At 40.4% G+C, this 26,263-nt stretch overlaps 2 protein-coding genes across 6 annotated transcripts in view; one reads left to right on the top strand and one right to left on the bottom strand.

Moving 5' to 3' along the window:
- slc2a9l2 (solute carrier family 2 member 9, like 2) overlaps positions 1–5,713 on the top strand; it is a 144,152-nt gene extending 138,439 nt beyond the window's left edge. For 3 of the 5 annotated variants that reach the window (XM_074621764.1, XM_074621564.1, XM_074621647.1), the window contains one exon: positions 4,110–5,713. In XM_074621764.1, the coding sequence (XP_074477865.1) occupies positions 4,110–4,352 (243 nt within the window). In that variant the 3' untranslated portion in view covers positions 4,353–5,713. The remainder of the gene's footprint in view (positions 1–4,109) is intronic. The other 2 variants (XR_012592145.1, XR_012592166.1) reach the window with 1 other exon arrangement.
- Positions 1–26,263, bottom strand: part of gnrh2 (gonadotropin-releasing hormone 2) — a 278,332-nt gene that overhangs the window by 222,741 nt on the left and 29,328 nt on the right. The window lies entirely within an intron of this gene.

Below are 26,263 nucleotides of genomic sequence, written 5' to 3'. Positions count from 1 at the left end.
CATTGTTTTGTGTTGTTAATTTATTTCCAATAATAAACATATACATTTATTTGCATAAAGCAAGCATGTTAATCCACTCCCATGTTGATAAGAGTATTAAATACTTGACAAATCTCCCTTTAAGCTACATTTTGAACAGATAAGAAATGTGTGATTGAATTTGTGATTAATCACGATTAACTATGGACATTCATGCAATTAATTGCGATTAAATATTTGAATCGATTGAACCAATTGGCTTATCTATTGAAAATGCATGAAAGCGGTTGATGTTTTCGACATGGATGTTTTTTTTTAACAGGACGGCAATGATATGAAATTAATGTTTTGGAATTATCTGTTGTAACCTATTGATCAGTGTGGAGGGTCATTGTTAGTGGTTTAGCAATTTGTATGCATTTATTGAGCTTCTCCAGTTACTTTCAAACATTGAACTAAAAGCAGTCGATGATTTATTGACATTATGGAATATAAAATGAGGCAATAACAACGGGCTCTTGTAATAGTAAAGACTAATGAGCCATCAAACCCAATCACGTTCATTAGTATACTAAATTTGTATGCATTTGTATGTGTCGCTAATGAGTTTGGATTATCTATGATCCATAACTATGATGCTAAATGATTGTATGTCTTTCCATTGTCGTGCTCCAATGTGACAACTTTGACATGTGGTAATCCATAAAAGCTCTAAACAGCCTAGGGTTGACATTTTTCAGCGTGATCTTGTGTGCAGTTCAGTCTGTTATACACCGCAGACACTGACCCTGAGTGGGCCTCCCATTGAGAAGAATCTATAAAAGCCAACACACATGCAAATAACCTCCCACCACCACAGCACACAGTTCACACCCCTACCACCGATGATGACTCACTATTGCCCCAGAAACCAGTGACCGTGACAGTATATCTCCCAGCTACGGACAGTCTCTGGACCAGGACATTTTTTCAACGCCTCTCTGTCAGATTTATACCCACAGTGTTTAATCATCTCTCCTCTCCTTTACCCCTGTCCTGTCCTATTTCATAGACTTGTGCTCCGTCCTATCCCATTCTGTCTTATTTTGCACTGTTCTGTCCTGTGTCGTCTGGTCCTGTTCTGTCCCTATCTTAGGCTGTCCTGTCATACACGGTTCTGTCCTATTCTGTCCCCATCTCGTCCTGTCTGGTACCATCTTTTAGTGTCCTGCTGTGGCCTGTCCTTTCTGGCTCATCTTGCACTGTTTCGTCCTAGACTTTCCCTTTCTGACCTGTCTCTTGCACTGTTCTATCCTATCCCTTTTCCGTTCTGGCCTGTCCTGCACTGGCCTGTCCTATTCCATCCTGAATTATACTTGTCCTACACTTTTCTGTCATATCCTGTCTTGCTCTGTCCTGGCCTGAACTGTCCGTTCCTCTGCTTTCCTACACCGTTCTGTTCTGTCTCATCCCATCCAAACCTCTCTTGTCCTGGACTCTTCCCATCCCTTTCTGTCCTGTCCCATCCAGCACTGTCCTGTCCTATCTGGTCCTGTCTTACATTGTTCTCTCCTAGACTGTCCCGTTCTGTCCTTTTCTGTCTAGTGCTGTTCTATCTCGTCTCTTCCTGCACGGGCGTGGCCTATCCTGTTCCGCCTTGCATTGTTCTGTCTCAGACTGTCCCTCTCTGTGCTGTTCTGCTCTCTCCTATCCCATCCCGTCCTGTCCTAGATTGTCCTGTCTTGTACTGTCCTGTCCCATCTCTTCTTGGGAATCACCAGAGGCCCTGCAATACAACCTTATTGCGATTTAAAAAATGTTGCGATAAGATATATTGCAATTTATTACCTTTTTTCTACCGCAAATTATGCAGTTTGTCAACATCTGTTTTATCTAATAAGATACAGTTTTCACTTTGTTCCTCTCACAGTTTTCATTCCCATATCTTGAGGTCAGAGGTCAAGGTACCCCTTTTGAAAATGGCCATGCCAGTTTTTCCTCGCCAAAATTTTGCGTAAATTTGGAGTAATTTAGCGTTCTTCCTGACAAACAAACATAACATGGTTGGTACCAATGGATTCATTAGGTTTTTTAGTTTCATATGATGATACTCCGGCTTTAAGACTGAGCTCACCACAACCTCTGAAAGACAGAATAGCAGCCGGGGGGCTGTCGGATTGTTAAGAGGTTAATAGTTTACATAATGAGACTGATACTTGATGTCCATGTCACGATACAAAACCACCATGCAATACTTTGCTGTATCGATGATTTTTCCCCCACATCCTTTCCTGTCCTAGCCTGCACTTTTCTGTCCTATCCCATCCCGTCCTGTCTTAGATTGTCCTTTCCTGCTGTTCTGACCCATCCTGCACCGGTTTGTCCTATCCAGTCTTTTCTTGTATTGCTCTGTTCTATTATCTCCCATCATACTCTGTTCTGTCCTAACCTGTTCCATCGTGTCCTGTCCTATCCCATCCCACTCTGTCATTTTCAGTCTAGTACTGTCCTGTTCTGTCTTGTCCCATCCTGCACAGTACTGGCCTACGCCATCTTGTCTTGCATTGTTCTGTCTTAGACTGTCCCTTTCTGTCCTATCTCGTCCCATCCTGTCCTGCACTGTCCTGTCCTGTCTTGTCCCATCCTACACTGACCTGGCCTATTCCAACCTGACTTTCATTGCTCTGATCTAGACTGTGTCATTCTGCGCTGTTCTGCTCAGTCTTGTTCTGTCCCATCTTGTCACCCGTCCCATCCTGCAGCACCGGGCTGTCCTACATAGTCCGGTCCTGTCTGGTACTGCACTATCCTGCGCTGTCCCGTGTTGTCCTATTCCATCCAGTCCTGCTCTGTTCTTTCCCCCTCCCCACTCAGGGTTCCCTATCACCACCAAAAGTGCCATCTCTTCTCTTTTTTACGTCACTCTGGGCGCAACATGTGTTCGAACATGAAAATACGATTCCCGTTTGTGTTTGTCCGCAGCCACTCAGTCCTCATGAGTCCGTATGTGCACGCCTAATTGTTTGTGTGTGTGTGAACCAAACTGAACCCAGCTGAGCCCCCACAGCAGATCAAAGGCTTATCCCTGCGTCAAAGACGGGGCCGTCTCATTCTCCTCAATCCACAGGGCTTGCTCAAATTCGATTAATGACAGACGGTGTGGAAGCGGAAATGTCCGGTTTGGTCGCATGACTCGTCTCGTATGACAACTGGGTGAGGAAGGCAGCGTTTTTCTGAGGGACCTGCTAACTTTGCAGATGAGCGTTACGTCACGGAGGCGGCGTCGGAAACTGGGTCAGGGCCTTTGCACGATGCTCTGTTGTTGTGTTTTTAGTGCTGTTATGAAATACTCACTCAACAGAGACTAACAGCAGTGATGATATAACAGCTGAAATCAAAGCAGTAAGTAGTTCTTCATTGAGGTCACGGTTGTTTGGACACTGCATTTCTAATACCAGTTACATAGCGCCGCATTTGAGTTCTGTCCCCTCATGAGTAAGGTATTATAGCTCAATGACACACTGGCGAGGGTCAGTCAAGTGTGTCTCATGCAAAATCTCTCTCTCTTCCCCTCTCTCTCTCACACGCACACACACACACACACACACCCTCTCTCCAACTCTAAATCTCCCTCTGGGTAATCAGTCAGTGTGTATTTTTAAATCTGTCACTAATCTCTATTATTGGCATAACACACTGGACAAGGTTATCTTTCAGACTTATATTGTTCAAAAATCTCAAGCAGACATGTCCTCTGACTCGCGCATACCCTCATACACAAGCCTGTGGGACCTTTTAAGTGGAAAATCGTGGGGACTTTATGCCGTCCCCCCAGCATGACACACACACAGATGACAAAACAGATGTCACAGACGACGTCTCTCTGGAGTTGGCAAGAGTTTAGGATGGCTGGAAAATGGCAGGATTTGGGGGAGAACAGTAATCATCAAATGGTTTGAATTCTAAAAATAGGAAAATCTAAATTAATGGAATGAAACTGTGTGCTCTCGGTTCATTTTTCTCCTGGAGTTATGTTAATCCTTGGTGCTTGATTAATATATTTTCATTCCTTTTTCAGAGTCCATTCAGAAAATGTGCCCTGTATGTGGACACAGATGAATTCCTTTCCTTTGTGCTTTCTGTTTGTGTAGGAGAAGCTGCAATCCTTTGCCTTCATGGTGTTTGTGGTGGTCTGCGTCTTGGGATCTATCTACCTCTATATCGTCCTCCCCGAGACCAAAAATAAAACATTTATGGACATCAGTCAGAGCTTTGCCAAAATCAACAAAATCCCTGTCCCCTCTCCCGGCCATGAAATGGAGCTGGTTCTGTCCTGTAAGCCCGACATGAATGGACAAATCCAAGATATCGTTAAGATGGAGAGTTCCTTCTAGCTGACCAAACTGAACAAATTGTGGAGAAGCAGGGTTAATGTTGTTTATACATATTTATTTAATGCCTGTAGTGAATTAAATGAAAATCAATGCTTTTGTTGCAATGCATTTTGATATTTTGTATATGTTTTATATGACTGGAATATTTAGGAATATTAGTTTACAGCAATATTTGTCTATGTCTTCCATGTACCGTTTACAAGTCAATATAAAATAATCATAAATTGCAGAAACCCTACATTGTCGGGGTCATTCAACAGTTACAAAAGGGATGATAATGTGACTGAAGGGGGGCTTGCATAAAATATAGATGTATGCACTTTTAGATTGAAATCTGCATTAACTGATTTTTTCGGCCATTTGTGGCTGACAAAAACACCGAAATATCACCTCATGGAGTAGAGTAGCGTTATGGCTAACGTGTTAGCAAGCAGTGGCTTAGTTACACATCCGGTAGATACGGAAACATTAGCATTCATTTGGAGTCTTGTTTGTGTCCACCTGACAAATATAAGTCCAATATTCACTCTCTTTTTAGCTTTTTTTTGCTCTCCACCAACTCGTGAAAGAAATATCTAGCTCTTTAGTTACTAAATTCTTCAGTTCACCAGCTAGTCGCTAACATCAGGTGTTTGGTGTTGGGCAGGGAACATTAAACACTAAAAACAGCTGTTTGCTGTTGCCAAAAATGAGTAGTAAGACTCAACCAAAGCAATAAAGTTGTGTGCCAGAAAAGGAAAACAATGAGCTGAAAGAAGCTAAAACGCTCCTTAGAACTGAGGGGAACTGCAAAGTTGGGTGATAATTCTCTGTATGTCTTACTTGCCAACCTCCTGTTTTTCCCGCATACCCTCCTGTTTTTCATTGCCTTCTCCTGGTTTCCTCCCGGGGTCACAATTTTCCCATATTTCTCCCAATTCATGACAAATGTTCACACTTTTATTTCCTTTTCATTATCACAACCTGTTTCTGACACTGTACAGCGTGTATAAGCCTCACTGTTTCCACCCGGACAGCAGTTCAGCTACGCCTAATGTTGTTTCCTGGCAGAAGAGAGCTGTTCGAGACACAGCACGGTGGTTCAACGCACTTCACGGCGAGCAGTGCCCAAAGTTGGGCTTTGCAAAAAGCCGTCGTACGCCGTTGGAAATAATGGGTTTCAGAGTGCAGTGGTGCTGTTGTCGGGTTGTGTCGACAGACGGAGAGAGATTAATGCTCAAGCAGGGGCAAAAAATGTATGAATAAAAACTGATGAATATTAGTTCACGCCAGAGATTCAACCAGTTCATGCCAGGGGGGCGAATTACTCTGTATTTTTTCCAGAGAATTAAAAATAAAATTAAAAGTATTTAAGAAAAAAATGCTGTTGCACTGTACTTATTATTTTGGCTATTTTTGTTCTTTAAAAGTTACCAGAATGCAGAAAACAAAGTCTTTGAAACGTATTAATGAGTGACAATTTTCACATTACAGATTGACCTATTGTTAATATCAAAGTTATAGCACCTTTAATGAAGCACTAAACTTCCTATGAGACCAGACCGAGGCTGTAGCAGCATGCAACATCATCCTGGTAAGATTTTATCTTTGTCGTCGTCCCAGAGCATCTTCATAATGAGAGGGAGGGCAGACGTGTGTCTGAGGAGAGACATATTTTGCAGGATTATAACCCTAACACTGATGTCTTGGTTAACTTCCCAATATAGACAACAAGAGAGGGAGAGAACCCAGAGAGCGCAGTAAAGCTGACGGGGACAATTTTTTGGAGCCTCTCCAAGTCTGCGAGGAGCCACGGCTACTTCCCACCAGATGGAGGGAGCCAGCGGAGGAGGTGATCTGCACAGAGGCAGACAAGCGTGGCATTGGATAGCAGTCACAGTTTGCCCCACAGTAGGGTGTACTCAACATTTCAGGAGTCTGCTGTCGGTCGGGCGAAACACTCCACCGTCTCATATAGACACAGATACAACAGGTGTGTGTCGTGCGATCATAAAAGAGTGTCCATGTATTCAAACGGCATTGTTGATGAGAGGTGGGGAAACTTAAGTGCGTCTTTCGGTTTAATTCCCGATCATATCCGCTGAGCTATAGTGCTACAGATTACATTTGTCTAACTGGCAAGCAGGCAGAGGAAGCGAGGGGAATAATAATTGGAAGTGTTGTCTCTCATAGCTCCGTTCCAGCATGTTACTCTCGAGGAGTTATACTCTCAGCAGCGTTAGTTAGTTGGTGGGTAATTGACAGAAAGAAATGCTGGTGATTGCTGGTAGGAGAGTAATTATGAGACCTCATAGCAACATGAACACTACGTGTTTAATTAGACGCATCGTATCGAGTAATGCTGTGTGTGATAAATTACCGTTTGTCCAACCATATCCTCTCAGGAAATGTTGTTAAATCGATTTCCCATTATGCAAAGTAAGAAGTAGACGCAGCAGGAGGCGCTGGGTAAAACCTGCCTCCATTAGGAGGGCTCACTTGGAAAAGGAATTGTTTGGATTCTTTAAGAAATGTAGTTTTTTTTTAATCTGGCATTCAGAATACACCATATATATTTCAGTAAACTATACTTTTAAGCCTTTGAAAAGAATCATCAAGGTCTCTCCTGGTTACAAGGTTTGGAAACGGAGAGGGGATGATTTCATTTCACACCACCCTGGTTTTACACTCCACAGTGTGCAAGGTAATAACTTTGCAAAATATGAAAATCACAACCCATAACATTTATTTATAACCAAGGTTGCAATTGTCATTCAATTTCAGAAGTCAGCCCATCGACTGCATTTTTACTCGGTCTTGTCTCCGTCTCAGACGAAGAGGATTCAAGACCGGTTGATATGTGCCAGGCAGGGCCAAAGAGCTTGTTATGTTTGCTCTTCCTCCTGTTTTCTTTCTCTCTCTCCTTCCCTCCCTTGTGTGTCTCTCCAGGTGCCAACTATCTGATTGGATTCCAGATTGCAGTCTGGTCATGCTGCCCAATCAGCATCGCGGGTTTTCAATAAAAGGGGCCCGCCTGCAGAATTTGTTGTGTTTTGTTCTGGCCGTGCTCTCTGTCTGCTGAGTTGTGCTGCCTTGTTTGAGTTTGAGAAATGTGTTAAAGATGTTAGAAAAAGTCTGTGGTGGGAGATAGAGGACTGTAGGTAAGCTGGGGTACCCCTATACACTTTTCACTCACGTAGTTATCTTTTTTTTGTATAGAAACACTAGGTTACTGGTTGGTGCCACCTTTGTATTCGTTTTGAAGGTCTTTTTTTTAGATAAGTGAGTCAGGTTTATTTTGACACAACCACCTTGTCCCATCCGAGACCACGACTGCGGGGATGTCACTAAATTACTTGTACATTGACTGATTTATTTATTACCAACATTATTGTGATTGCTCATAGACAACAAAGGAAAACTCCCTCACATAAAATTCAGCTCTCTAATGCCTTTTGATTATTTTATTAAGACATTACTCATGGCACAGTACAGTATATGTGGCAATGAAAGCGGTGATTGAAGAGGTGGATCTTCATTTGTTTTCTGTGGGTGTTTTTATGGGAATGTGGATCTTTCAGATAAATTTGAGGCGTGCCTATGGTTTGTTCCACATTTCATCGTAAGTGTTTCATGCAGTCTGGGGTTCGTCCTGTCTTGGTCTTGGTCTTGTCTCAGTCTTGATACACTCTAGTCTTGGTCATGACTTGGTCTCGGTTTATGCGGGGCACACACTACACGAGAATCAAGATGATTTTGGGCCCGATTCCCCCCCGACTGACAATGATCAGCAAAGGCCTGATTTTTTTTTTTTTTTAAGGTTTTAAAGATTATCTCTCCAGATATTCCTGTGGTTAGAGGTATGTTAAGGTATGTTAAGAGAATGGCTGCACCAATTTCAACTCGTATATATGAAACGTTCATTATTTACTACTGGATATCCTCTTGCGTGTGGGGAACCCCGAGGACAGCCGATGACGCAGTCACGTGGGAAAGAACGATAGCAAATTGAGAACCAAGCTGAGTGACGCGGAAGGACAGCAACCACAGTCATGGCGGCCACGGCTTATGGAAAACGCAAAGCATAAAGTAGTCGTAAGATGGACTCAGAAACGTAGGACCAACTTGTTGATTTGTGGCAACAACGCAAGTGTTTATTTAACTATCCCCATGACTTCATGCATTATTTTTCTTTTTTCTTTGTGAGTTTTCAGTACAAACTGGTGCAAAAACTAATATTGCTAATTCTTCCTGCCCATCATCAGCCCTTTTTTTCCACATTTGATTGCGAGAGATTTTGCAAGATTTCAGTTTTTTTTTCAAGTTGTTCATGAATGGAATCTGTTAGTGTGTGGTTTGCTGTTTTGGCCAAATCGTTGCTCACCACACACTATATGAACAAAACTATTAAATTTAACATAACGTGTCGTTATGTGTGGGCTCTCTCACATTTTCAAAATCTTTTAAGGTGTGAAGAATCTTTTAGTGTGGGCCAGCATTTGGGTACAAGAAAGAAAAATACATCCTACTTGTGTGACTATAACCCATGACCAGTAGTGTCTTTTTCTGACTGGCATCATGTGACCTGCAGTTCAGACTACGGCTGCTGTGACTGTGTCTCCTGGAGGCTTGAGGTTATCTACAGTATCCTCGTGCTGTGCGGAGACAGGAGACTGATCCCTTTACTCTGCAGGTGTCACGTCAGTGATGAATGGGTCATTTTGTGCCGTGTTTTTTTTCCCCCTCCACATAGTCTGCCTCAGCATGTAAACTTGAATACAGGTGTCTTTGCTCTCGTTATACTGCAGAAGGCTGTCTGAGTGAGTAGGTCCCACGCTGTTTATGCAAAGTAGTCAGAATATGCTTTTTTTGTCCCTTTTCCTGTACGGTCATCCAAACCAAAAACAATTTTGTATGCTTCATAAACTAAAAGCATTTTATCATGCAGTCTACAGGATGCAACATGATTAATACATGCAATTAATCTTTATCCTATTCATCTGCATGTCCCAGCTATGCCTCCTGTCCATGTTTTGATCAGGACATGATGTTTACTTGGAACACACACGAAAAAAAGGCTATTCATCTCTCTGCTTGCATGATTTTAACATTATCCATGTGCGCAGGCATGTACTAGACTCCTCACCATCCCCGCCACTCGGTCATTCCTGCACCGACTGAGTCACTTCAGCAGTGGAGGATTAACCCACTTTGGTTTCTCTGCTGCCTGCTACATTCACCACTCTCTGCTGGATTTGTCTGATCACCAGTAATGGAAAAAAAAAAAAAAAAAGCGACCAGCAATAATCAGTTCATCATCTGAATTGCCGGTGTCAGACCTCTAATTTCACTTCGGTGTGTAATTCATCATTGTCATTTCTCATAATTTTTGTTTTCCCCCTGTTGTCTGCATCTTGATGATATCCAGGATGTAAGTATCAGTGTCTGACTTATTTTTCTGCACCGTGATACAATCTTTTACAGGCACAGCTCTCGTTGCAAAGTAACAATGACCTGTTGCATCCCAGCCTCCCACAGCTGCGTCTTGAAGCACTTTGCTGTCTGCGTGGTGTATTCATCTTATGATCTTCTTTTGCAGGCTAACCTAAGAGTTGATCATTTGAACCCCGTCACCCGGCAGGTAGGTTTGTGGGTATTTTTGATCCTTTGAATTTCAAGTTTGTTGTGGTGGCCATAGCTTCAAGACCTTTGTTGACATTTGCACTTAATAAAACAGTGATTTGGCTAAAGGGCCCTTCAACTGGCAGTTCCATTAGAAGGCTGCTGTGCCCCCGAAGCACCTGCTTTCTCCTTCAGTCTCAGCGGTGCTAGTTGCGAGCTTGAGTACTTTAGACAGCCTCAGGTAAATATTGAGACAGTAAATGTGTCTGGGAGTTTGGCTGTGTGTGTGTGTTTAAAATTGATAGCTGCGGTAGCATGAGGACATTTTAGTGGAACAGTTGTCTGTGTTCATCAAAAACATAATTATCATCTGTTATGTGAGTACTGCAACAATGAGCTGATTTGCTTTTGGATTCAAACATCATTATTTCAATAGAGTGAGAGCTCAGGCGCTGTGTTAATTCTCGAGCCCCTTCATCACTTCACACTGCGCCGTGTGATGTGAGTCAGTGTGATACAGTGAGAATAAATGATTCACAGTCCAGCAGCCCAATTAAGTTCTTAAACCTTGACCCCAAAAATTATCTCATTCAATGTTTGACACAAATACAGACAATTTACACAGCGGAGCCTCAACTGAAGCAATACTGACATAAAATGACGAACGTAAACAGTAAAAGATAATATTCATCATGGCACTACTTTAAATTTGCCACAGATCAAAGGAGCTGCACGTTGGGATCTACCCAAAAGGAACATGAAGAAACAATAGTTATGTGCTGTAACCCTGGCCCTGTTAGCACAGCTGGAGCCCTCAAACAGCTTATGGAATTATTCCAGACCTCCTGAGTTGCCACCCACATCTCGGATTTGTTCAGCAATTCAAATAGATCTGGTGGTGTTGCACCCATTAATGTCTGTTTACGTTGGTTGGAGAAACAGTCAACGTTTGTGGGCCAGATTAAGAATGATCTACCCAACTTGTCACATACTGCCGCCTTGTTACGCCCCTTGACGTCACTTTAGGTTTAGGCAACAAACAACTTAGGTTTAGGATAAAACTACACAGTTAGGCTTAAAAGTGCTATGTTCGTAACGTTAAAATGAAACTGATCGTTGTGAACACGCAGCCGTTCTCATTCCCAAGCCGTCAAATACCAGCGCTTTGTCACAGCCATCGGCGTTAGATACCGACGCACAGGGCACCCTTGAGCGTCGGTATGATACGCACCGAGCTTTCCATTAACTTCAATTTAAACCCATCCACGGTGATATTAAACACTCAGGGAAAGTGTGCCGGGGCTGTGGTGACATAACGTGTTGGAATACGGGACACAAACGAACAGCTGATTGTAACGTGAAAGTGAAACTTAACGCACGGGGCACAAACAGCTGTCTCCTGGATGAAGCCTTGTGTTTGTTGGACCCAGCCACCTTCCCTCCCACCCCCCCGGTGTTTGTCTTTTTGCTCTTTAAACTACGTCACCACACTCACTCCCGGCGCATTTTCTCAGAGCGTTTAGCGTCGCTGCGGATGGGTTTGTATTGTAGTTAATGGAAAGCCCTGTGCATCTTGTACAGGCACTAAAGGGTGCTTTGCGCTGCAGTATCAGATGCCGACGGCCGTGACAAAGCGTCTGTATTTTACGCCCTGGTATTGAGAACGGGCTGGCATAGCTAGCTAGCTTAAAGGACCAGTGTGTAACATTTAGGGGGATCTATTGGCAGAAATGCAAAATAATATTAATAAGTATGTTTTCTTTAGAGTCATTGTCTTTTTGTTACCTTAAAATGAGCTGTTTAGCTACATAGGGAGCAGGTCCTCTTCACAGAGTCCACCATGTTTCTACAGTAGCCCAGAACGGACAAACCAAACTGTTTTCCTGCTTGGGCCGGAGACAATAACATTACTCACTCCCATTGCCACCGCTCTCTCTCTCTTGCTTCACCACTCACTTCCCACGTACACACACACTCTACGCACTCTACTCTTGGCTCCAACTGGCTCTAGAGAGGTCACCGTGGTTGTCGGCAACCGTAGTTGTCCTACACGCTTGGCACACGGGAGAAGTTGTAATCTGCAGCCTCACCGCTAGATGCCGTCAAATCCTACACACTGTTCCTTTAAAAAAAAAAAAAGAGCTATGAAGACTCTTATACTTTCTTATATTGCTCTAAAAAGAAATTACAAGAAATCATTTCATATGAACATAATATCTGAATCATGAATGAAGTAATAGCCATTCAGTCTGATTATCAGAGATATTATTATCCCTGCATACGATCTCACTCTGCACCAAGTCAACAGCTTCTCGAACGACAAGGTGAGAGGGCTCCACACAAGCTGTTTCACACAGACTTCACCTTCTATGAGCTTGAGCCAGATGCCTGTACCCGCTGCTGTGACACCAACGCAACAGAATTGAACATGTATGCATCAGTCACCATGGCAACCAGCCACCATTCTACGACCCAACAACCCCGGGGCGGGAAGGCGATCCGCTGCTCCAGTTCATGCCCGATTGACCTTGTACAGTACAGGAAAGTCAACGCGGTCAGGGAGCAATGCCGGATGCCACCTCTCAGCGCTGCAGTGGTAGGAGGCGGGGGTTGTCATGCTAATGAGCATGCTGCTATAGTGGCAGACAGCACTGCTGCTCTTATTGTACACCACTCAAGCCCTCCGGCCAACAACTAATCCAACTCTGTAGGTTCAAACTACACCCAGCGGGGAGGAGGGAGCTCCTAAAACAGACAGCCATCCTCTGTAACCAAACATCTACCTCACACAGTGAATTTTGTAGAAAAAGCAGCTCAGTATCCCTAAGGATTATATCAATATTTGATGGATGTCTACTGGTGACATGCCAAACGTAACGTGCCAGTGCAGGAAGTAGTGTCCCCTTTATGCAGCGAAGTGGAAAGTAACTGGTTGTTCATTTGTACAGTCGAGGGTCTGCATACTCTGATGCGTTTCACACACGAAAAAACAAAATGCATACTTCATGACAGCAAGCGGAAGTACACTTTTGTTGGGTAATGTCTGCTTGGACCTTCGCGGACATGGGCAGATGATGAAATGTATGTCACGCAGACCCACCAAGACCTTTGTGGTGACGCGGATGTGGCAAGCATGAATTGGGCTTAACGGTGAGGATGTTGGTGTGGTGGTCGGGTGTTAAGGCCCTGACACACCAAGCTGTCCATCAGCCTAGTTTTTGCGGTGTGTGCCGCACTGTCAGAATCTACCCACGTCTGAGTTTTTCAGCTGTTTCAGCATGTTGAATCAGCGGCGGAGCCCGTTGGTGAAAGAAATCCCTCTTATTGTCAGCTCAGTTTAAGCGAATCAGTGAATGAGAAGCGAAACGGAAGGGAGGAAAGCAAACCAACGATTAATGTCAGTGCACACAGAAGGCTCTTCTCATTTTTCATCCTCTCGTCATCTGATCATTTTAATACACGGATATTTTCACAACGACACGGCCATCTGGAATGAAACTAAGTGGTGACTGAGAGTGGTGTGAAAATGGTCAGCGAACGCCGCTTTATTTCATGTACGTATCATAACAACGGCTTGTATATCCGTAGTCCTCAGTCTTCTAGTTTCCCTTTTTGAATGACAAATACAGACTACCGTGTCCTGCTGGTGTGGAGAGTTATTTCATCTCACGCAAGCACATAATGTATGTGGTAGTTGGCCGTCGGCTGTCATCTTTGCGGTGGGTTTGACTGCAACTTTTTGGCCAAGATAGAGGTGACTTGTGTCTGGGCCTTTAAGCACTACTGACTTTCATGCAGGGCACCGGCGCTCATGTTCCGTTGCAGATCTGCAATTAAATTTTGCATTTTTATATAAACCATGACATCAACCAAGTGTTTTAGTTGCCCAACCCTAACCATACCTTAACCATTTGTTATTTAACCTTGATTTTTCCCCAACTATACAGTGCCATTGTTGCCATGAACATATATTGTAAAAATAAATCATTTTAAAAGCATTGGCACTGGATGTATATACACAAAAAAGGCTTACTGGGCACCAAAACCACATCTACACTATATACTTTAGATGATACAAAGCTAGGACAGCCCTATCAAATCCAGAATAAACCACCACACCTCAGCATCTGACCATTATTGACGGGAAAAGCTGAGCTGAGCTGCAGGAATTTAGCCCTGACCTGTAAGGATCCAGAAACCTCCAACAGGTAATAACACCTAACAGGTCAAGGAAAAACCCAAGACTTGCTATAATTACATTTTCTACCCATGTTGCTCCGAACACTGTGGAGTGCACTCCAAGCACTGCCGGAGAGTCTCAGCCAATCTGCCCATTGACATGCAAAATACTTGCACAGAGTCAATATGCCACCCTCTGTTTAGACAGGAGCTTGCCATGGACCCCATTGTTATAGCAGCTGTGAGCATCTCGGAGAGCCTGTGTGTGGTTCCACTTAGTATGCCGAGACATGCACAAGACGTAGTGGTGCATTTTCTCCCCTCTCTCCGAGGCGTAGTTTACGGGGGAAAAAAAGCATTCGGACCTAAAAAAGCACCTGATTTTTTCAGGCAAAGAGCTGATTGAACAGCCACTCCAGTCACTCCTTTTTCTCACAATGCCATCTATTCTGCATTATAGTCAGAAATGGAAAACTGAGAACACGTTCTCGGGGTCGGCCACATGTTTCAAAGGGACCAGCCTGTCAAGGTCAAGCTTATTAAGCCTCTTAGAGAACCAGGCCTGTGTGAAATAGACAGAAATGGACAGTGAAATAGACAGTGTGATGGAAATTGACTCTGTTGTTTGTCAATCAAACAAAAAATGACAGTTTTCTGTATCACTTTCAGGTATGATCTGGGGGTAAATATTCTCTTTCTGATGGTTTTCCACATAACAAAATAGACATGCATTTATATGGGGACTCAGTATTACAGTATAGATTAGATAAATACTTGTGCATGTACTGTATTAATGTTGTCACTGTAACACTGAAGAACTCTTTAAATAGGAAATATTGTCACAAACCAATTTGTCAAGAGAAGGAGAAGAAATTCAGCGACAAAGTTAAGACAGCATGTAAACAGACAAGCAGCAGCCTCACCCAGAAACTCACAAGCTGTTGTCTCAATTCCCTTTTTATGCAATAAATTGCCTCCACCAGTGCGTGGAGAAGTCAAACAATCATGATGGATCAGCAGATGGATCATTTTAAGTCTCTCCAAAGTTAGGAAGTGAAAGTGTTACACTTTCTATGCAGCTGAAGTCACAGTAATCCCATCTGTGTTACAGCGAGGACTGTTGGTATTGTCATTATACCACAAAACCTTCAGGTTAGACATTGAATTTAACAATTTTTATATTGCCTACTATTGACCTTGATGGCTAAAGTTGACGTATAATTATATCATTACACACATGGCTTGTGATTACCTTCACAGCATGAGTCCATATCCAGAAGATGTTACTAGTATTTTGTACATTAAGCATATTAACTTCCTGCATATGTTGTTTATACCCTGTGCACATTATAAGGTCTGCCTTTAATGAACTAGATTGTATTTTTGTTTTTTGCCCTTTTATTTCAGCGGGACATTCTCTTGGGAAATCTCTTGAAATCTGTATTTCGAGAAAGTCCTGACCAAAAGGGCAAAACAATTATGTTACACAGACTACCACAGAAACAATATTCGCAGACCGCATAGGCCCTGTGACGCTGTTCTTAGGTGCAGCGGTTCTTTGAGCTAATGAGGCATTCACATTATGTGGGATGAATGGTAGAGATACAAACATTCCCATGTTAACAGCTTGTGACTAACATGAGACGTCCGTGTTTGCTTTGTTATCAGGCAGTATTTCTACTTCAGTATTTTTTTATTTTCTCATATTTTTGTGATCTCTTTTGCATCATGACTCTGCATTATTTTAGCTACTCTGTGTCCTATATTATAACCAACCCAGTACTTTTTACCAGATTAAATATCAGCAGTAATAGGCCTACAACCCATAAAATGATCAAATCACTTGCCAAAAAGTGATTACAGCAACTACTGTGTCACTGAAAGGTTATTTATGCCTCAAAATGACTTGATTTCATTCATTGAGGGTTATATTTAACAGATTATAGTCCACCCAGTCCTTTTTACCTGTTGAAATACCTTTAATCCTGTAAAGCCCTGATGAATTCTCAACCTATATACACATTCCACTAAATTAACCCGATACTGTCTGGCTAACCTATTGTGCTCTTTACTTATCATACTAAAGGGACAATATGACCCATTGATTATGTAAATGTGGTCTTTAAGAAAGAACATTTACATATCTTAGTATTTTAAGGTATAAAAAGGTCAAAAAGACAAAGTATAGTGAGCCATGAAAGAGTCATAAAAAAAGTCATAGTATAGTTTTATTTTATTTATTTTTATTTAACCTTTATTTAACCAGGTAGTGCTCACTGAGATTAAGAATCTCTTTTGCAAGACAGACCTGGCCAAGACAGCAGCATTTAAACATACATTACATTTTCAGACGCCACAACATAATACAAATGCAAAATAAATACATAGCATAATATCATACAAAACACATTTAAATCAAGTGTTTGAAGCCAACGTTAAATTGAAAATATTCAGAAACACAGACAGCTCCCGATTGACTCTGCTTCTACTGTAGGTCTTTCATTAAAGAGCCATGAAAGAGTCATAAAAAAGTCATATTATAATATGCCATAAGAAATTATTTATATAGAATGTCATATAGAATACCAGAGTACATTATGCCAAAAAATGTCAGTACAGTATACCATAAAAGAGTAAAAATAGCATTGGAAATATTTTAGTATAGTATGCCAACATCAAAAAAATGTTGACATACTACTATGACGTTATATTTATTTTTTAGTATGACTTTTTTATTTTTTCGACCTACTATACTATGCCTTTTTTCAGCATAGTATACTATAAGTCTATAAATTTTTTTCGAAATACTATATTATGACTTTTTTGAAAATAGTATTCAAAGGCTTTTTTTTCAACATACAATACTATGACTTTTTTATTTTTTCGACATACTATCCTGTGCCTTTTTTATATTGTTAAAAAAAATGTTTACATTATAGAATGATTTTTTTTTTTTTTTTTACATACTATACTATGACCTTTTAACATTTTTAGGCATACTATACTATGACTTTTTTTTATTTTTCAATATTATATTTTATTTTTTAGTATGGCTTTTTTTATTTTTTTCACATACTATATTATAACTTTTAGATTTTTTCAACATACTATACTATGACTTTTTTTTTACATGAATCATTTTATGGCTTTTTTGAATATACTATACTCTGACTTTTTAATTACCTTTTTTCGACATAATATACTATGACTTCTTTCGTCATATTATACTATGACTATTTTATGACTTTTATCAACATACTATACAATGACTTTTTTCGTCAAAAAAGTAATAAAAAAGTAATAAAAAAGTCATAGTATACTATGTTGAAAAAGTAATGAAAAAAATCCTAGTATAGTGTGTCGAAAAAAGTCATATTAGTATGTCGAAAAAAATACATGAAAAAAGTCATAATATACTATGTTGTAAAAAGGTCTTAAAAAAGTCATAGTATAGTATGTCGAAAAAAGTAATTAAAAAAGTCATAGTATAGTATGTTGAAAAAAGTCATAAAATAGTCATAGTATAGCATATCGAAAAACTTCATTGCAAAGTCATAGTATGGTATGTCGAAAAAAGTCATAACAAAATCATAGTATAGTATGATAAAAAAAAGTCATAGTATAGTATGTCGAAAAACGGTCATGAGACATGTTTTAGCAGTGGGAAAAAAAATGAGGCTGTAATGGAGGGAGATATCTATACTTGTTTGTTACTTCTCCTGTTATCACAACACACTTTGAGCATAAAAAAATGTTGACAGCTTGTTCTGTAAGGACACAGAATAATCATTTATCATGTTGTGATATCTCCCGATGACTTCTTATGATAAGAAACAAGATTAAGGCAGGTTCACGGAATACCTTTCTTGTGATCATGGGGAAACTAGTGTCCTCTCTGGACTGAAAAATCAACTTCATTTCTCAGGATGATCTTATTTTACTTATTATTTTAAATATTTTTGTTTTCCCTTCTGAGTGTCATCTTTCCATCCCATCTGCCAGTTGCAATAACTACTATCTGATTTCCATTTCTATGTTGTCTCAATCAGTCGGCAAAGCTGCAGAACTGACAGGACCAGACTGTTGGAGCTCATTAAGAAAAGACAGAATCGACGCCTGTGGCTGAACAGGTTCAATGCTTCGGCGACGTGTCGAGAGTAGGTGAGTGTGTCTGCGTGAGCGAGTGTATTTCTGTGAGAGGTGCTGATGAATTGTGGGACAGTGGCAGTTCATTCTTGATGTTGGATTGGACAAGTGACCCTTCCCGACCTTAATGTCACCTCTCAAAACAAATGAGCTCAAATGTGAGTGGTGTAGAGGACAGAAAGGAACTCTCTCAATCTTCTTGTCATTTCCGAAAGCGATAACAGTTTCACAGGTACCTGGTGCTCACATCACTCACATCAAAGAGTTCCTTCTTCTTCAAACGATTCTATAATGACACTCGGTTGCTTGATCAACCTGTCAAAGCGTAGCCTTGTATCTTGACACTTAATTATGTAGATCAAACAACTTATATTTGAGCATTTTGTCATTACTTAAAATTCATACGCGATAACTCAGTAATTTCACGTCTCAATCTCAAATCTTTATTTTTCTGTTTTTTATAGTTACTCTCTCTTTCACTCGCACAGATGACAAACTACTGAGGCTCAGTGATGGGTAAAAATGGGCGGTGTTGCACTTTTCAAAATGGCCATACAACACTGGAACGCCAAGGCCTTGATTGATGAAGTGTATGTGAGTGCCTGTACGTGTCATGTGTCGGCTTTACCTGATCTCAGTGTCATCCCCTCAAATCTGAGACTGTAATTTGTGGTGTGGAAGTGATGCTTTTATAATATAATGTCACACATATCATAGCAGACCTGCATTACAGGACACCAATACCACAGTTGAAATTACTTGTGATATAATGTATGTTCGCTTCAGATTATGTGTCCATTAGAGCCTGAAAGATAAAACAGCTGAGCCGATATTAACTTATTACAGATATACTTGTATCAGCTTAACTTTGGGCTGATAAGTAACAAAACAGTGCAATGTTTGTTAGTATATTTGAAGTATTCTAGAAACATAATTTGTTCACCAAAGGGCACTGACAGGTTTATTTTTTAACTGTAAAATGATCTGCTTAGTTTTATAATCTAAATGTCTTAAAAGACAACAAACTCACGGGATACTCATCAAACATATCTGTTTGTTTTATGTGTTAATGTTAAAAAACAAAAAAAACAAAAACAAATATATATACATAGAAAGTATAAATATAATAAATAAAAACATTATTAATATAATTATCAGATTTTTTTAAAACTCTCCAATTTGGTCGTTGGGTTAGGGTTAGACCATTCACAAATGTTTTACCTTACAGTGAATTAAAATACAGACATCAATGTCGGTATGGATTACACAGACATGGCTCAGATGTGAACTGAAATAGAACATCAGTCCTACAGCCTAGAAATATTTGCACCATGGCCACTGTCACCTGATTTCCAAAGATTTTCCTCCTGCAGGATTTTCCATTTATGCTGAAATAAGGTTTTCAGATCACCGTACCTACTTACTGTGATAATAATTACGGGCATTATTATCTCAACTGTGAAATTATAAGTTGCACAGTGTTAGCTTTTCAAAGATTGTTTGTGGAGATTATCATGATTATCACGTTAAACCTAATGGGTGTGTATCATATGGTTCATTTGCTCCAGAGCTCATTTTCCTTTATGTAAAAACCCAACGTTCAAAACCCCACTGGAAGTGAGAACTCAGTGGAGCAGATGCCGACTTCCAAAAAGTTAACAAAACAAAACAAAAGGTTCACAGGAGAAATTAATGCTATATTTTTATTTTTACAAATGGCTAGCATGTTAAACTTTTAAAGTACAGACCAACCTGGTCTCACCCTCAACTCGTCAAATACCGCCAATTGGGCAGCGTCTCTCTAACCTAACTTCCTGTGAAAAAGGAAGTTTATTTTGAAAGGACACTATGCGTGTAACAAGCGTATATTTACACGCCGTCCCTGGTCTGTCCAAAAGTGACGCAAGAGGGATACCCTGTGCGTCGGTCTCCGATGCCGAGGGGCACTGACAAAGCAGCTCTTGGGGACAGCTCAAAAAAGCTTTAAACACTGATGTATTATCAGCATATCCATATCCATATCCATATATCCAGCACACAGAAAGCAACAGCAGCATTCATTTTGAGTCATGTCTGTATACCTGATGAATGCAAGTCTAACATTCATGCTCCTTTGAGCTCTGTTTTGGTCTCCACCAACTCCTGAGAGAACTATCTGGCTCTTTAGCTGCTAAATGCTCCACTATGTTCCCCTCCTGTGTGTTTGTCATACAAGCAACAACTGTCACATGACTCATTGTCATTTGACCCATTATTGATATAGAAATATTGATCAATGCTGCTTTAAAGTGTAAATGTTGCAGCCATTAGGAGGTATTTGGTTTTCCAATGATTTAGGAATTCATGAAAAAAACAATGCAGGTGTCACAGGAAGGAAAACCAAGCTATGAAATGAAACAGTCCTAACCGATTTCGAGATGTTGAATAGGTGTTTCATTTTTAATAAGGATAAGAGGAATCTTCCAAAAGCCCCGGTGGTTTGTGTTTGCTTTTGTGCTTGACCTCTCAGTCATCAGTATTTCCACTGCAGCCAGGCTCCGTCCCAGTAGATGAGATACAGAATACATATTTTCTTATCGCACTGTTATAAGATCACATTTTGCAGAATAAACTGGGCATTCGATAAGAAAAGTCACCTTGGTCCAGCCGACATTGTCCTCCCAATTAAATTTTGAGAGGGATTGTTTGAGGGGAGAGAAAATATTAAAGATCTATTCATTGTAACTCATAAAGGGAACAGCCAGTAGGCCCATCTCTTTTTCATGAGATATTTCTGACTCTCTTCAGGGCAATCACAACCAGCCATAAGCCTTTGAGAGTGTCAACATTTCTATAAAAACATATCAATAATTTGAGCTAGGGTGCCGCGGGAGCCAGTGAACCTTTGGTGAGACAAATTTTCAGTTTCCGAAACATGGACAGCATATCTGACTTATTTACTGATCTCATCATCTGATAATGTTTTGTAGTGTGATTGTACTTGTCTTCTGCTGTTTTTGAAATTGCTTGTGTTCCCATGATGATAGAAAATAAGATTAATTTCCCATCATCTTTCACTACATAATGCAAACAAGCACTTAAAATCGAATTAATGCTCAGCTGTCAGACGTTATCTGTCTCACTCTGTGAATCCCTGAAGTTAATATAATAAACTAGTGACTGATGGACAATGTTTCTGCAAATGCTGCTGTATTGAAGTGCTGACATTTTTTTTAAACCAAGTGGTAATTTTGAAAGAAACGCAATTTACTTCTATATGAAACCCTGACAAATCAGGAATATTCACTATAATAAAATCATGCACAGACTCTAAGTAGTAATTAGAATTCTACGCTCACTCAGAGTCGGACAAATGCATGTAGGTCAGCACGTGGGTCTGTCGGCCTAATGGGAGAGAAAAACACTGTTCATCTCTTGAAAAAGTTTCAAATGACAGCGTGCCAGTACACCGTCTGAACAGCTGCTGATTGCGGCAACCTACAAAACAGAAGGTTAATGTGGAACTGGGCCACATTGTTTTTCCTTCCAGGTCCACAAATAGGCTGGCTGATGTTCAGACACAGGGAGACTTTCATTCACACTCCCCCCCCCTCTGAAACACTTTCTCATTATTAACACCTGCTTGTGTACAAACCAGACTTTTATCTTGAGACTGAGTGGAAGGATTTCATAAAGTATATCTAAGCAACAATTATCATATATTGTCCAATGCAAAAAAACATTTTGATTTAAAGGTCCCTAATTGTATCAGATGCAACATTATTTGCCTGCTGGAGCACCATCTGACTGGGAGCTCTCACAGTAATTACACTGGATTAGCCTTTGTCTACACGCTTAATCCCTCCAGCATGTGGCGTGCCCAAAATTACAATTATTTGCTTCAATATTCTGTTCACCAAATGAAAATTCACTCAGTAACTGATTTTGTGTGAATACTACAGAATTATTATCATATATTAAAAATATTTTAAAATAATTTTGAATATCTATATTTCTCCACAACAACTACTGAACGGACCTCGTGGTCACTCCTGGTCGATGAATTTGTTTTTAGTGTGTTTAAAAAGATAAATTTACAGCGGCTATAATCACAATGTATGGAATGACGAAAGAATTGCTCGTATTGATGAACCTACATAGAATCATCACCTGAATCTGCAGCTCCTCTCGGCTCTACAGAGCTTTATAGTGAGTTCCAGCTCATTGTTTATCTGTCCGGCCCGCAAATTTACTGTTTTGGTTCACTCTAACAGCTCCCGTGGTGTCATTTCCAGCCGCAACAGGCAGCTGTTCCAGAGAAAAACCTCTAAAAAACCCACTGTACAATACCTGCTCGACACCAAACAGCAGACAGACACAGTTAGTGACTAGCTGGTTAACATACTCTGTGGAGCACTTAGCAGCTAAAGAGCTAAATATTTCACTAAGGAGATGGTAGAGACCAAAGAGTTAAAAGAGAATGAATATCAGACTAATATGTGACCAGAAACACAACTCCAAATGAATGATAATGTTGCTCTGTCACTGCTGGATTGTATAAATAAGCAACTGTTTGCTAAAAGTTGAACTATATAAATTTAAAAGGTGATGATATGTCAACGTTGTGTTCACAACTTGTTTCCACTTCCAAAGAAATCAGATCCTGCAGAGATTTCTTGTATTAAGTTATTCACTGTTTCTCATCAGAGCATATTGTGTTTGTATCCTTGAGGTCTAATAGAGGTGTTGAATGCATTTCCTCCCTCATAAAACATTTGAAAAAATATGTTGGAGCCTGCATTGTTTAAATCTATTCTTTATCTTCCCTATGCAAGAAAAATTTCTTGCCGTGTTATACAACACTAAGTAAAAATCAGTGAAAAAGCATGAAACCTTCAGCAGAAATATCTGTGGCTGCATCCGTATCCTCATTTACGGGACCTACTTTGATAATATCGCTCCATATTAATAGTGGTCAAAAACTTTTTTTATTTTATTTATTAATTTCAAAGTGTAGGACTACTACTTCAATAACAAAAAATGATGTGTTTGAAATAGAAATACAGCAGTTTATGATGGATAAGCAGTGGAAACATTTAATTATACACTTAGATTTAGGTACACTAAACTTAGATTTCTTTTTTTTAAACAAATTATGAGTTGGGCTTACATGCTGCAAGGGCTTACACCTCACAGTCTACTTTTCTAAATTGGCATAAAAGAGCTCTGTTGCAAATTATTATCAAGAGGAAATCTTAAATCCTCATTTTCAGTGTAAATCCTCTCATTTTGACAGAGCCATTATTCCTTTGAAAAAAGCAATTTCCTGCAATAATACAATCTGGTTCAGGATTTAATGCCCAGGACTTGGAAACGGTGACTGGCAGCTCAACACCAGGTATCATCAATGAGAGACTGATGATGTGGAAATGTGCCTGGAAGAGGAGGAATAAACATGGATATATGAAGAGTCATGAAGAGAACTGCAGCAGTTTCTCAGATGGTATAGTAATGTGGCAGCAGCTATAAGGAAAGGAGATAAAAAAGCAAAATAGACATTTTCATTTGGACGTGCCACCTTTGGTACGCAGTATATTAACCAATTTGGCACTAGAGCAATAAGTGTGCAATAGAGTTTTGGAAATGTTGAAGTGCCCTCTCATCCGCATCCCATATTACCTCATTCACTGAAATTGCAGTTGCATGGTCTGTTATTTACGGTAGTTTGATTGATTTTTTTCCAACCCGCATTCTGTGAAAACTCGCCCTACTCTGCCTCTGATTGTAGTAGTAGTAGTAATAGTAGTTCTATTACTCGTTACCTTCTTCCCAGAATTTGTTAACTTTATTGCTGATGAACAAGATTGTTGGATGGTTGGTAAAGGGTTAAAGATTTCAACTCAGATGTGAATGTTTCCTTCAGGACGGCAGCCTTCTTGTATAGTGCTCTCATATAATTACAATGTCCTGATTATGGTAGAAAAATGTTTTTTAAAAATGTTGGTATGCACATTGCCTATATATGGATGGAATAAAATTACAGAGATTTAAATGTTGATGTGGTGTCATAATTAAACGTAACTTGTTAACCTTATTGTTGATATGTCAGACTGGTTAACAAGAACATTTTAAAATGGCACTTGATAACAAAAAGGTTGCCGACCCCTGACCTAAACCATTCGTCATCTGAGACAAAAACTATCACAGAAAGTCACATAACTTGGGAAACAAACTTTTTTACATTGGCAATTCTAGTGCAGTAGTCTACTTTTCATCCGACAGGCTTTTGGGCAAAGCTTGAACATACATTTTGACAAACAAGGCCCTTTTTTAAAAGATGCATAGCTCCTTTCCAAACTCAAAGTCCAAGTTTTATAGAGACATAACAGGGACAAAAGATAAGAAAGCAGACCCTGAATTTTTCCCCAGGTAGTCTAGACAGTCTGTCTAACAGCATTTTATAGCACTTTGTCAATACAACACCACTGATATTAGGCTTCACGTCATACATACTTTATTTTTGATACTGCACAGTGAGCTGCTCTTACAGATCCAATATGTTCTTCTGAGTTTCTCCTCCCTGTGCTGCCTTCTTCTAACCAGCATGATACTCTTCTCTCCATGCCACTTTCTGTGCTTTCAGATGTTCCTGGTTCTCATTTTGAATGACAAATGCGTGTGTCTCATTTGCGGTGCGAGCGTGTCAGTCGGTAAAAGATGTAACGCCGAGCGCCATTTCACCAAAGTCCTCAGCAACTTTTCATGGGACTTTCTGGCTGGTAGCTAACACTAAATATACAAACAGAGAAGGCAAAGAAGGCCAACAGAGGCTTCGTTTAGTGGTGAATATCCTAACGAAACACAAAAAGCCCTTCGCCGATGACGGGATTGAAATATAGGCGATGACTGCGGTGCCTGAAACGTTATTAAAGGACCATAAAAGTAAGACGGAAATTATTCTATTGGTGATGTACAACTAGCTGCTATGATGAGAAGCTCTTTGTCACTTTCATTTTGTCAAATTAGCTCTCAGAAGAAAAAAGGTTGTTGTGCTGGAGGAAAAGTCAGAGGTGAGCTCCCATGAAAGCAGTATCATACATCTGTGGGGGGCGCTAATACATAACCAACAACCAATATTTCAATCACAAATGCATTTTTCAATGTAATGAGTATTCTGCACCATATTCTCTCGTGAATGACAGTATGGCTGCATTTCACCACCAAGCCAGCATGGTGCACAGTAGACTATTATGCCTGTTGAAAGTGCACAAGCTGCGAACGTTCAAACCCATTTGGAAAAAGAAGCCACTGCACGTATCAGCCAACATTATCTTTATAATATATTGCATGTAGTGCACCTAACCAGGGCACCGCTGCCTCTCCAAGGTGCTGATCCTACATCTGTGAGGAACTAGGGAGCCATTATCAATGAATGCTTCCATTAATATGATTTGAATTTTTTATGTTGTAAATTCTCAACCAAGTCTTTGGTTTGTTTTAATTATAAAGATCATTTTCTCAGTTTGTTCATAAGCCCCACCAACACTGTAGAGTATTAATAAAATGCACTTTCTCCAGAAGAATAACAGGTGGGAGCTTTGAAAATGGTTCAGCCCCAAGTTCTCAATCAATTCGCTGCAGGGGTTCCTTTCAAGGCAGCGACTACATCACCGAGATTGCTGTTCTCCTCTTTATGATCGTGTTTCATGATCGCAGATGCTCCCCTTACCTGCAGGGGGTTTATTCAAACCTACAAGAACAGGAGTTTTCTCCTCAGCTTTACCATTTTAACTTCAGCAGGTGTTTTGCTGCTGCAGCCTTACATGGTCTGGTATTGCCAGTAGCTTAAGCTAGCCACATGCTGCGTCTAAAAACACGCGGAAAACAGCAGCCCCAAGAAGCTGTCATCCTTTTATCCAAGGTGCTTGGGAGGTTGTGCTCCTGTCGCACCTGCCGTTACTAAGCAACCAAAACCTGTGTGCTGCAATGATAATGATGATGATGCT

This window comes from Sebastes fasciatus, chromosome 1, assembly GCF_043250625.1.
Source record: "Sebastes fasciatus isolate fSebFas1 chromosome 1, fSebFas1.pri, whole genome shotgun sequence".
Lineage (NCBI taxonomy): Eukaryota > Metazoa > Chordata > Actinopteri > Perciformes > Sebastidae > Sebastes > Sebastes fasciatus.
Note: the sequence above shows the minus strand (reverse complement) of the source record. Positions and strands in the feature narration are given on the sequence as shown.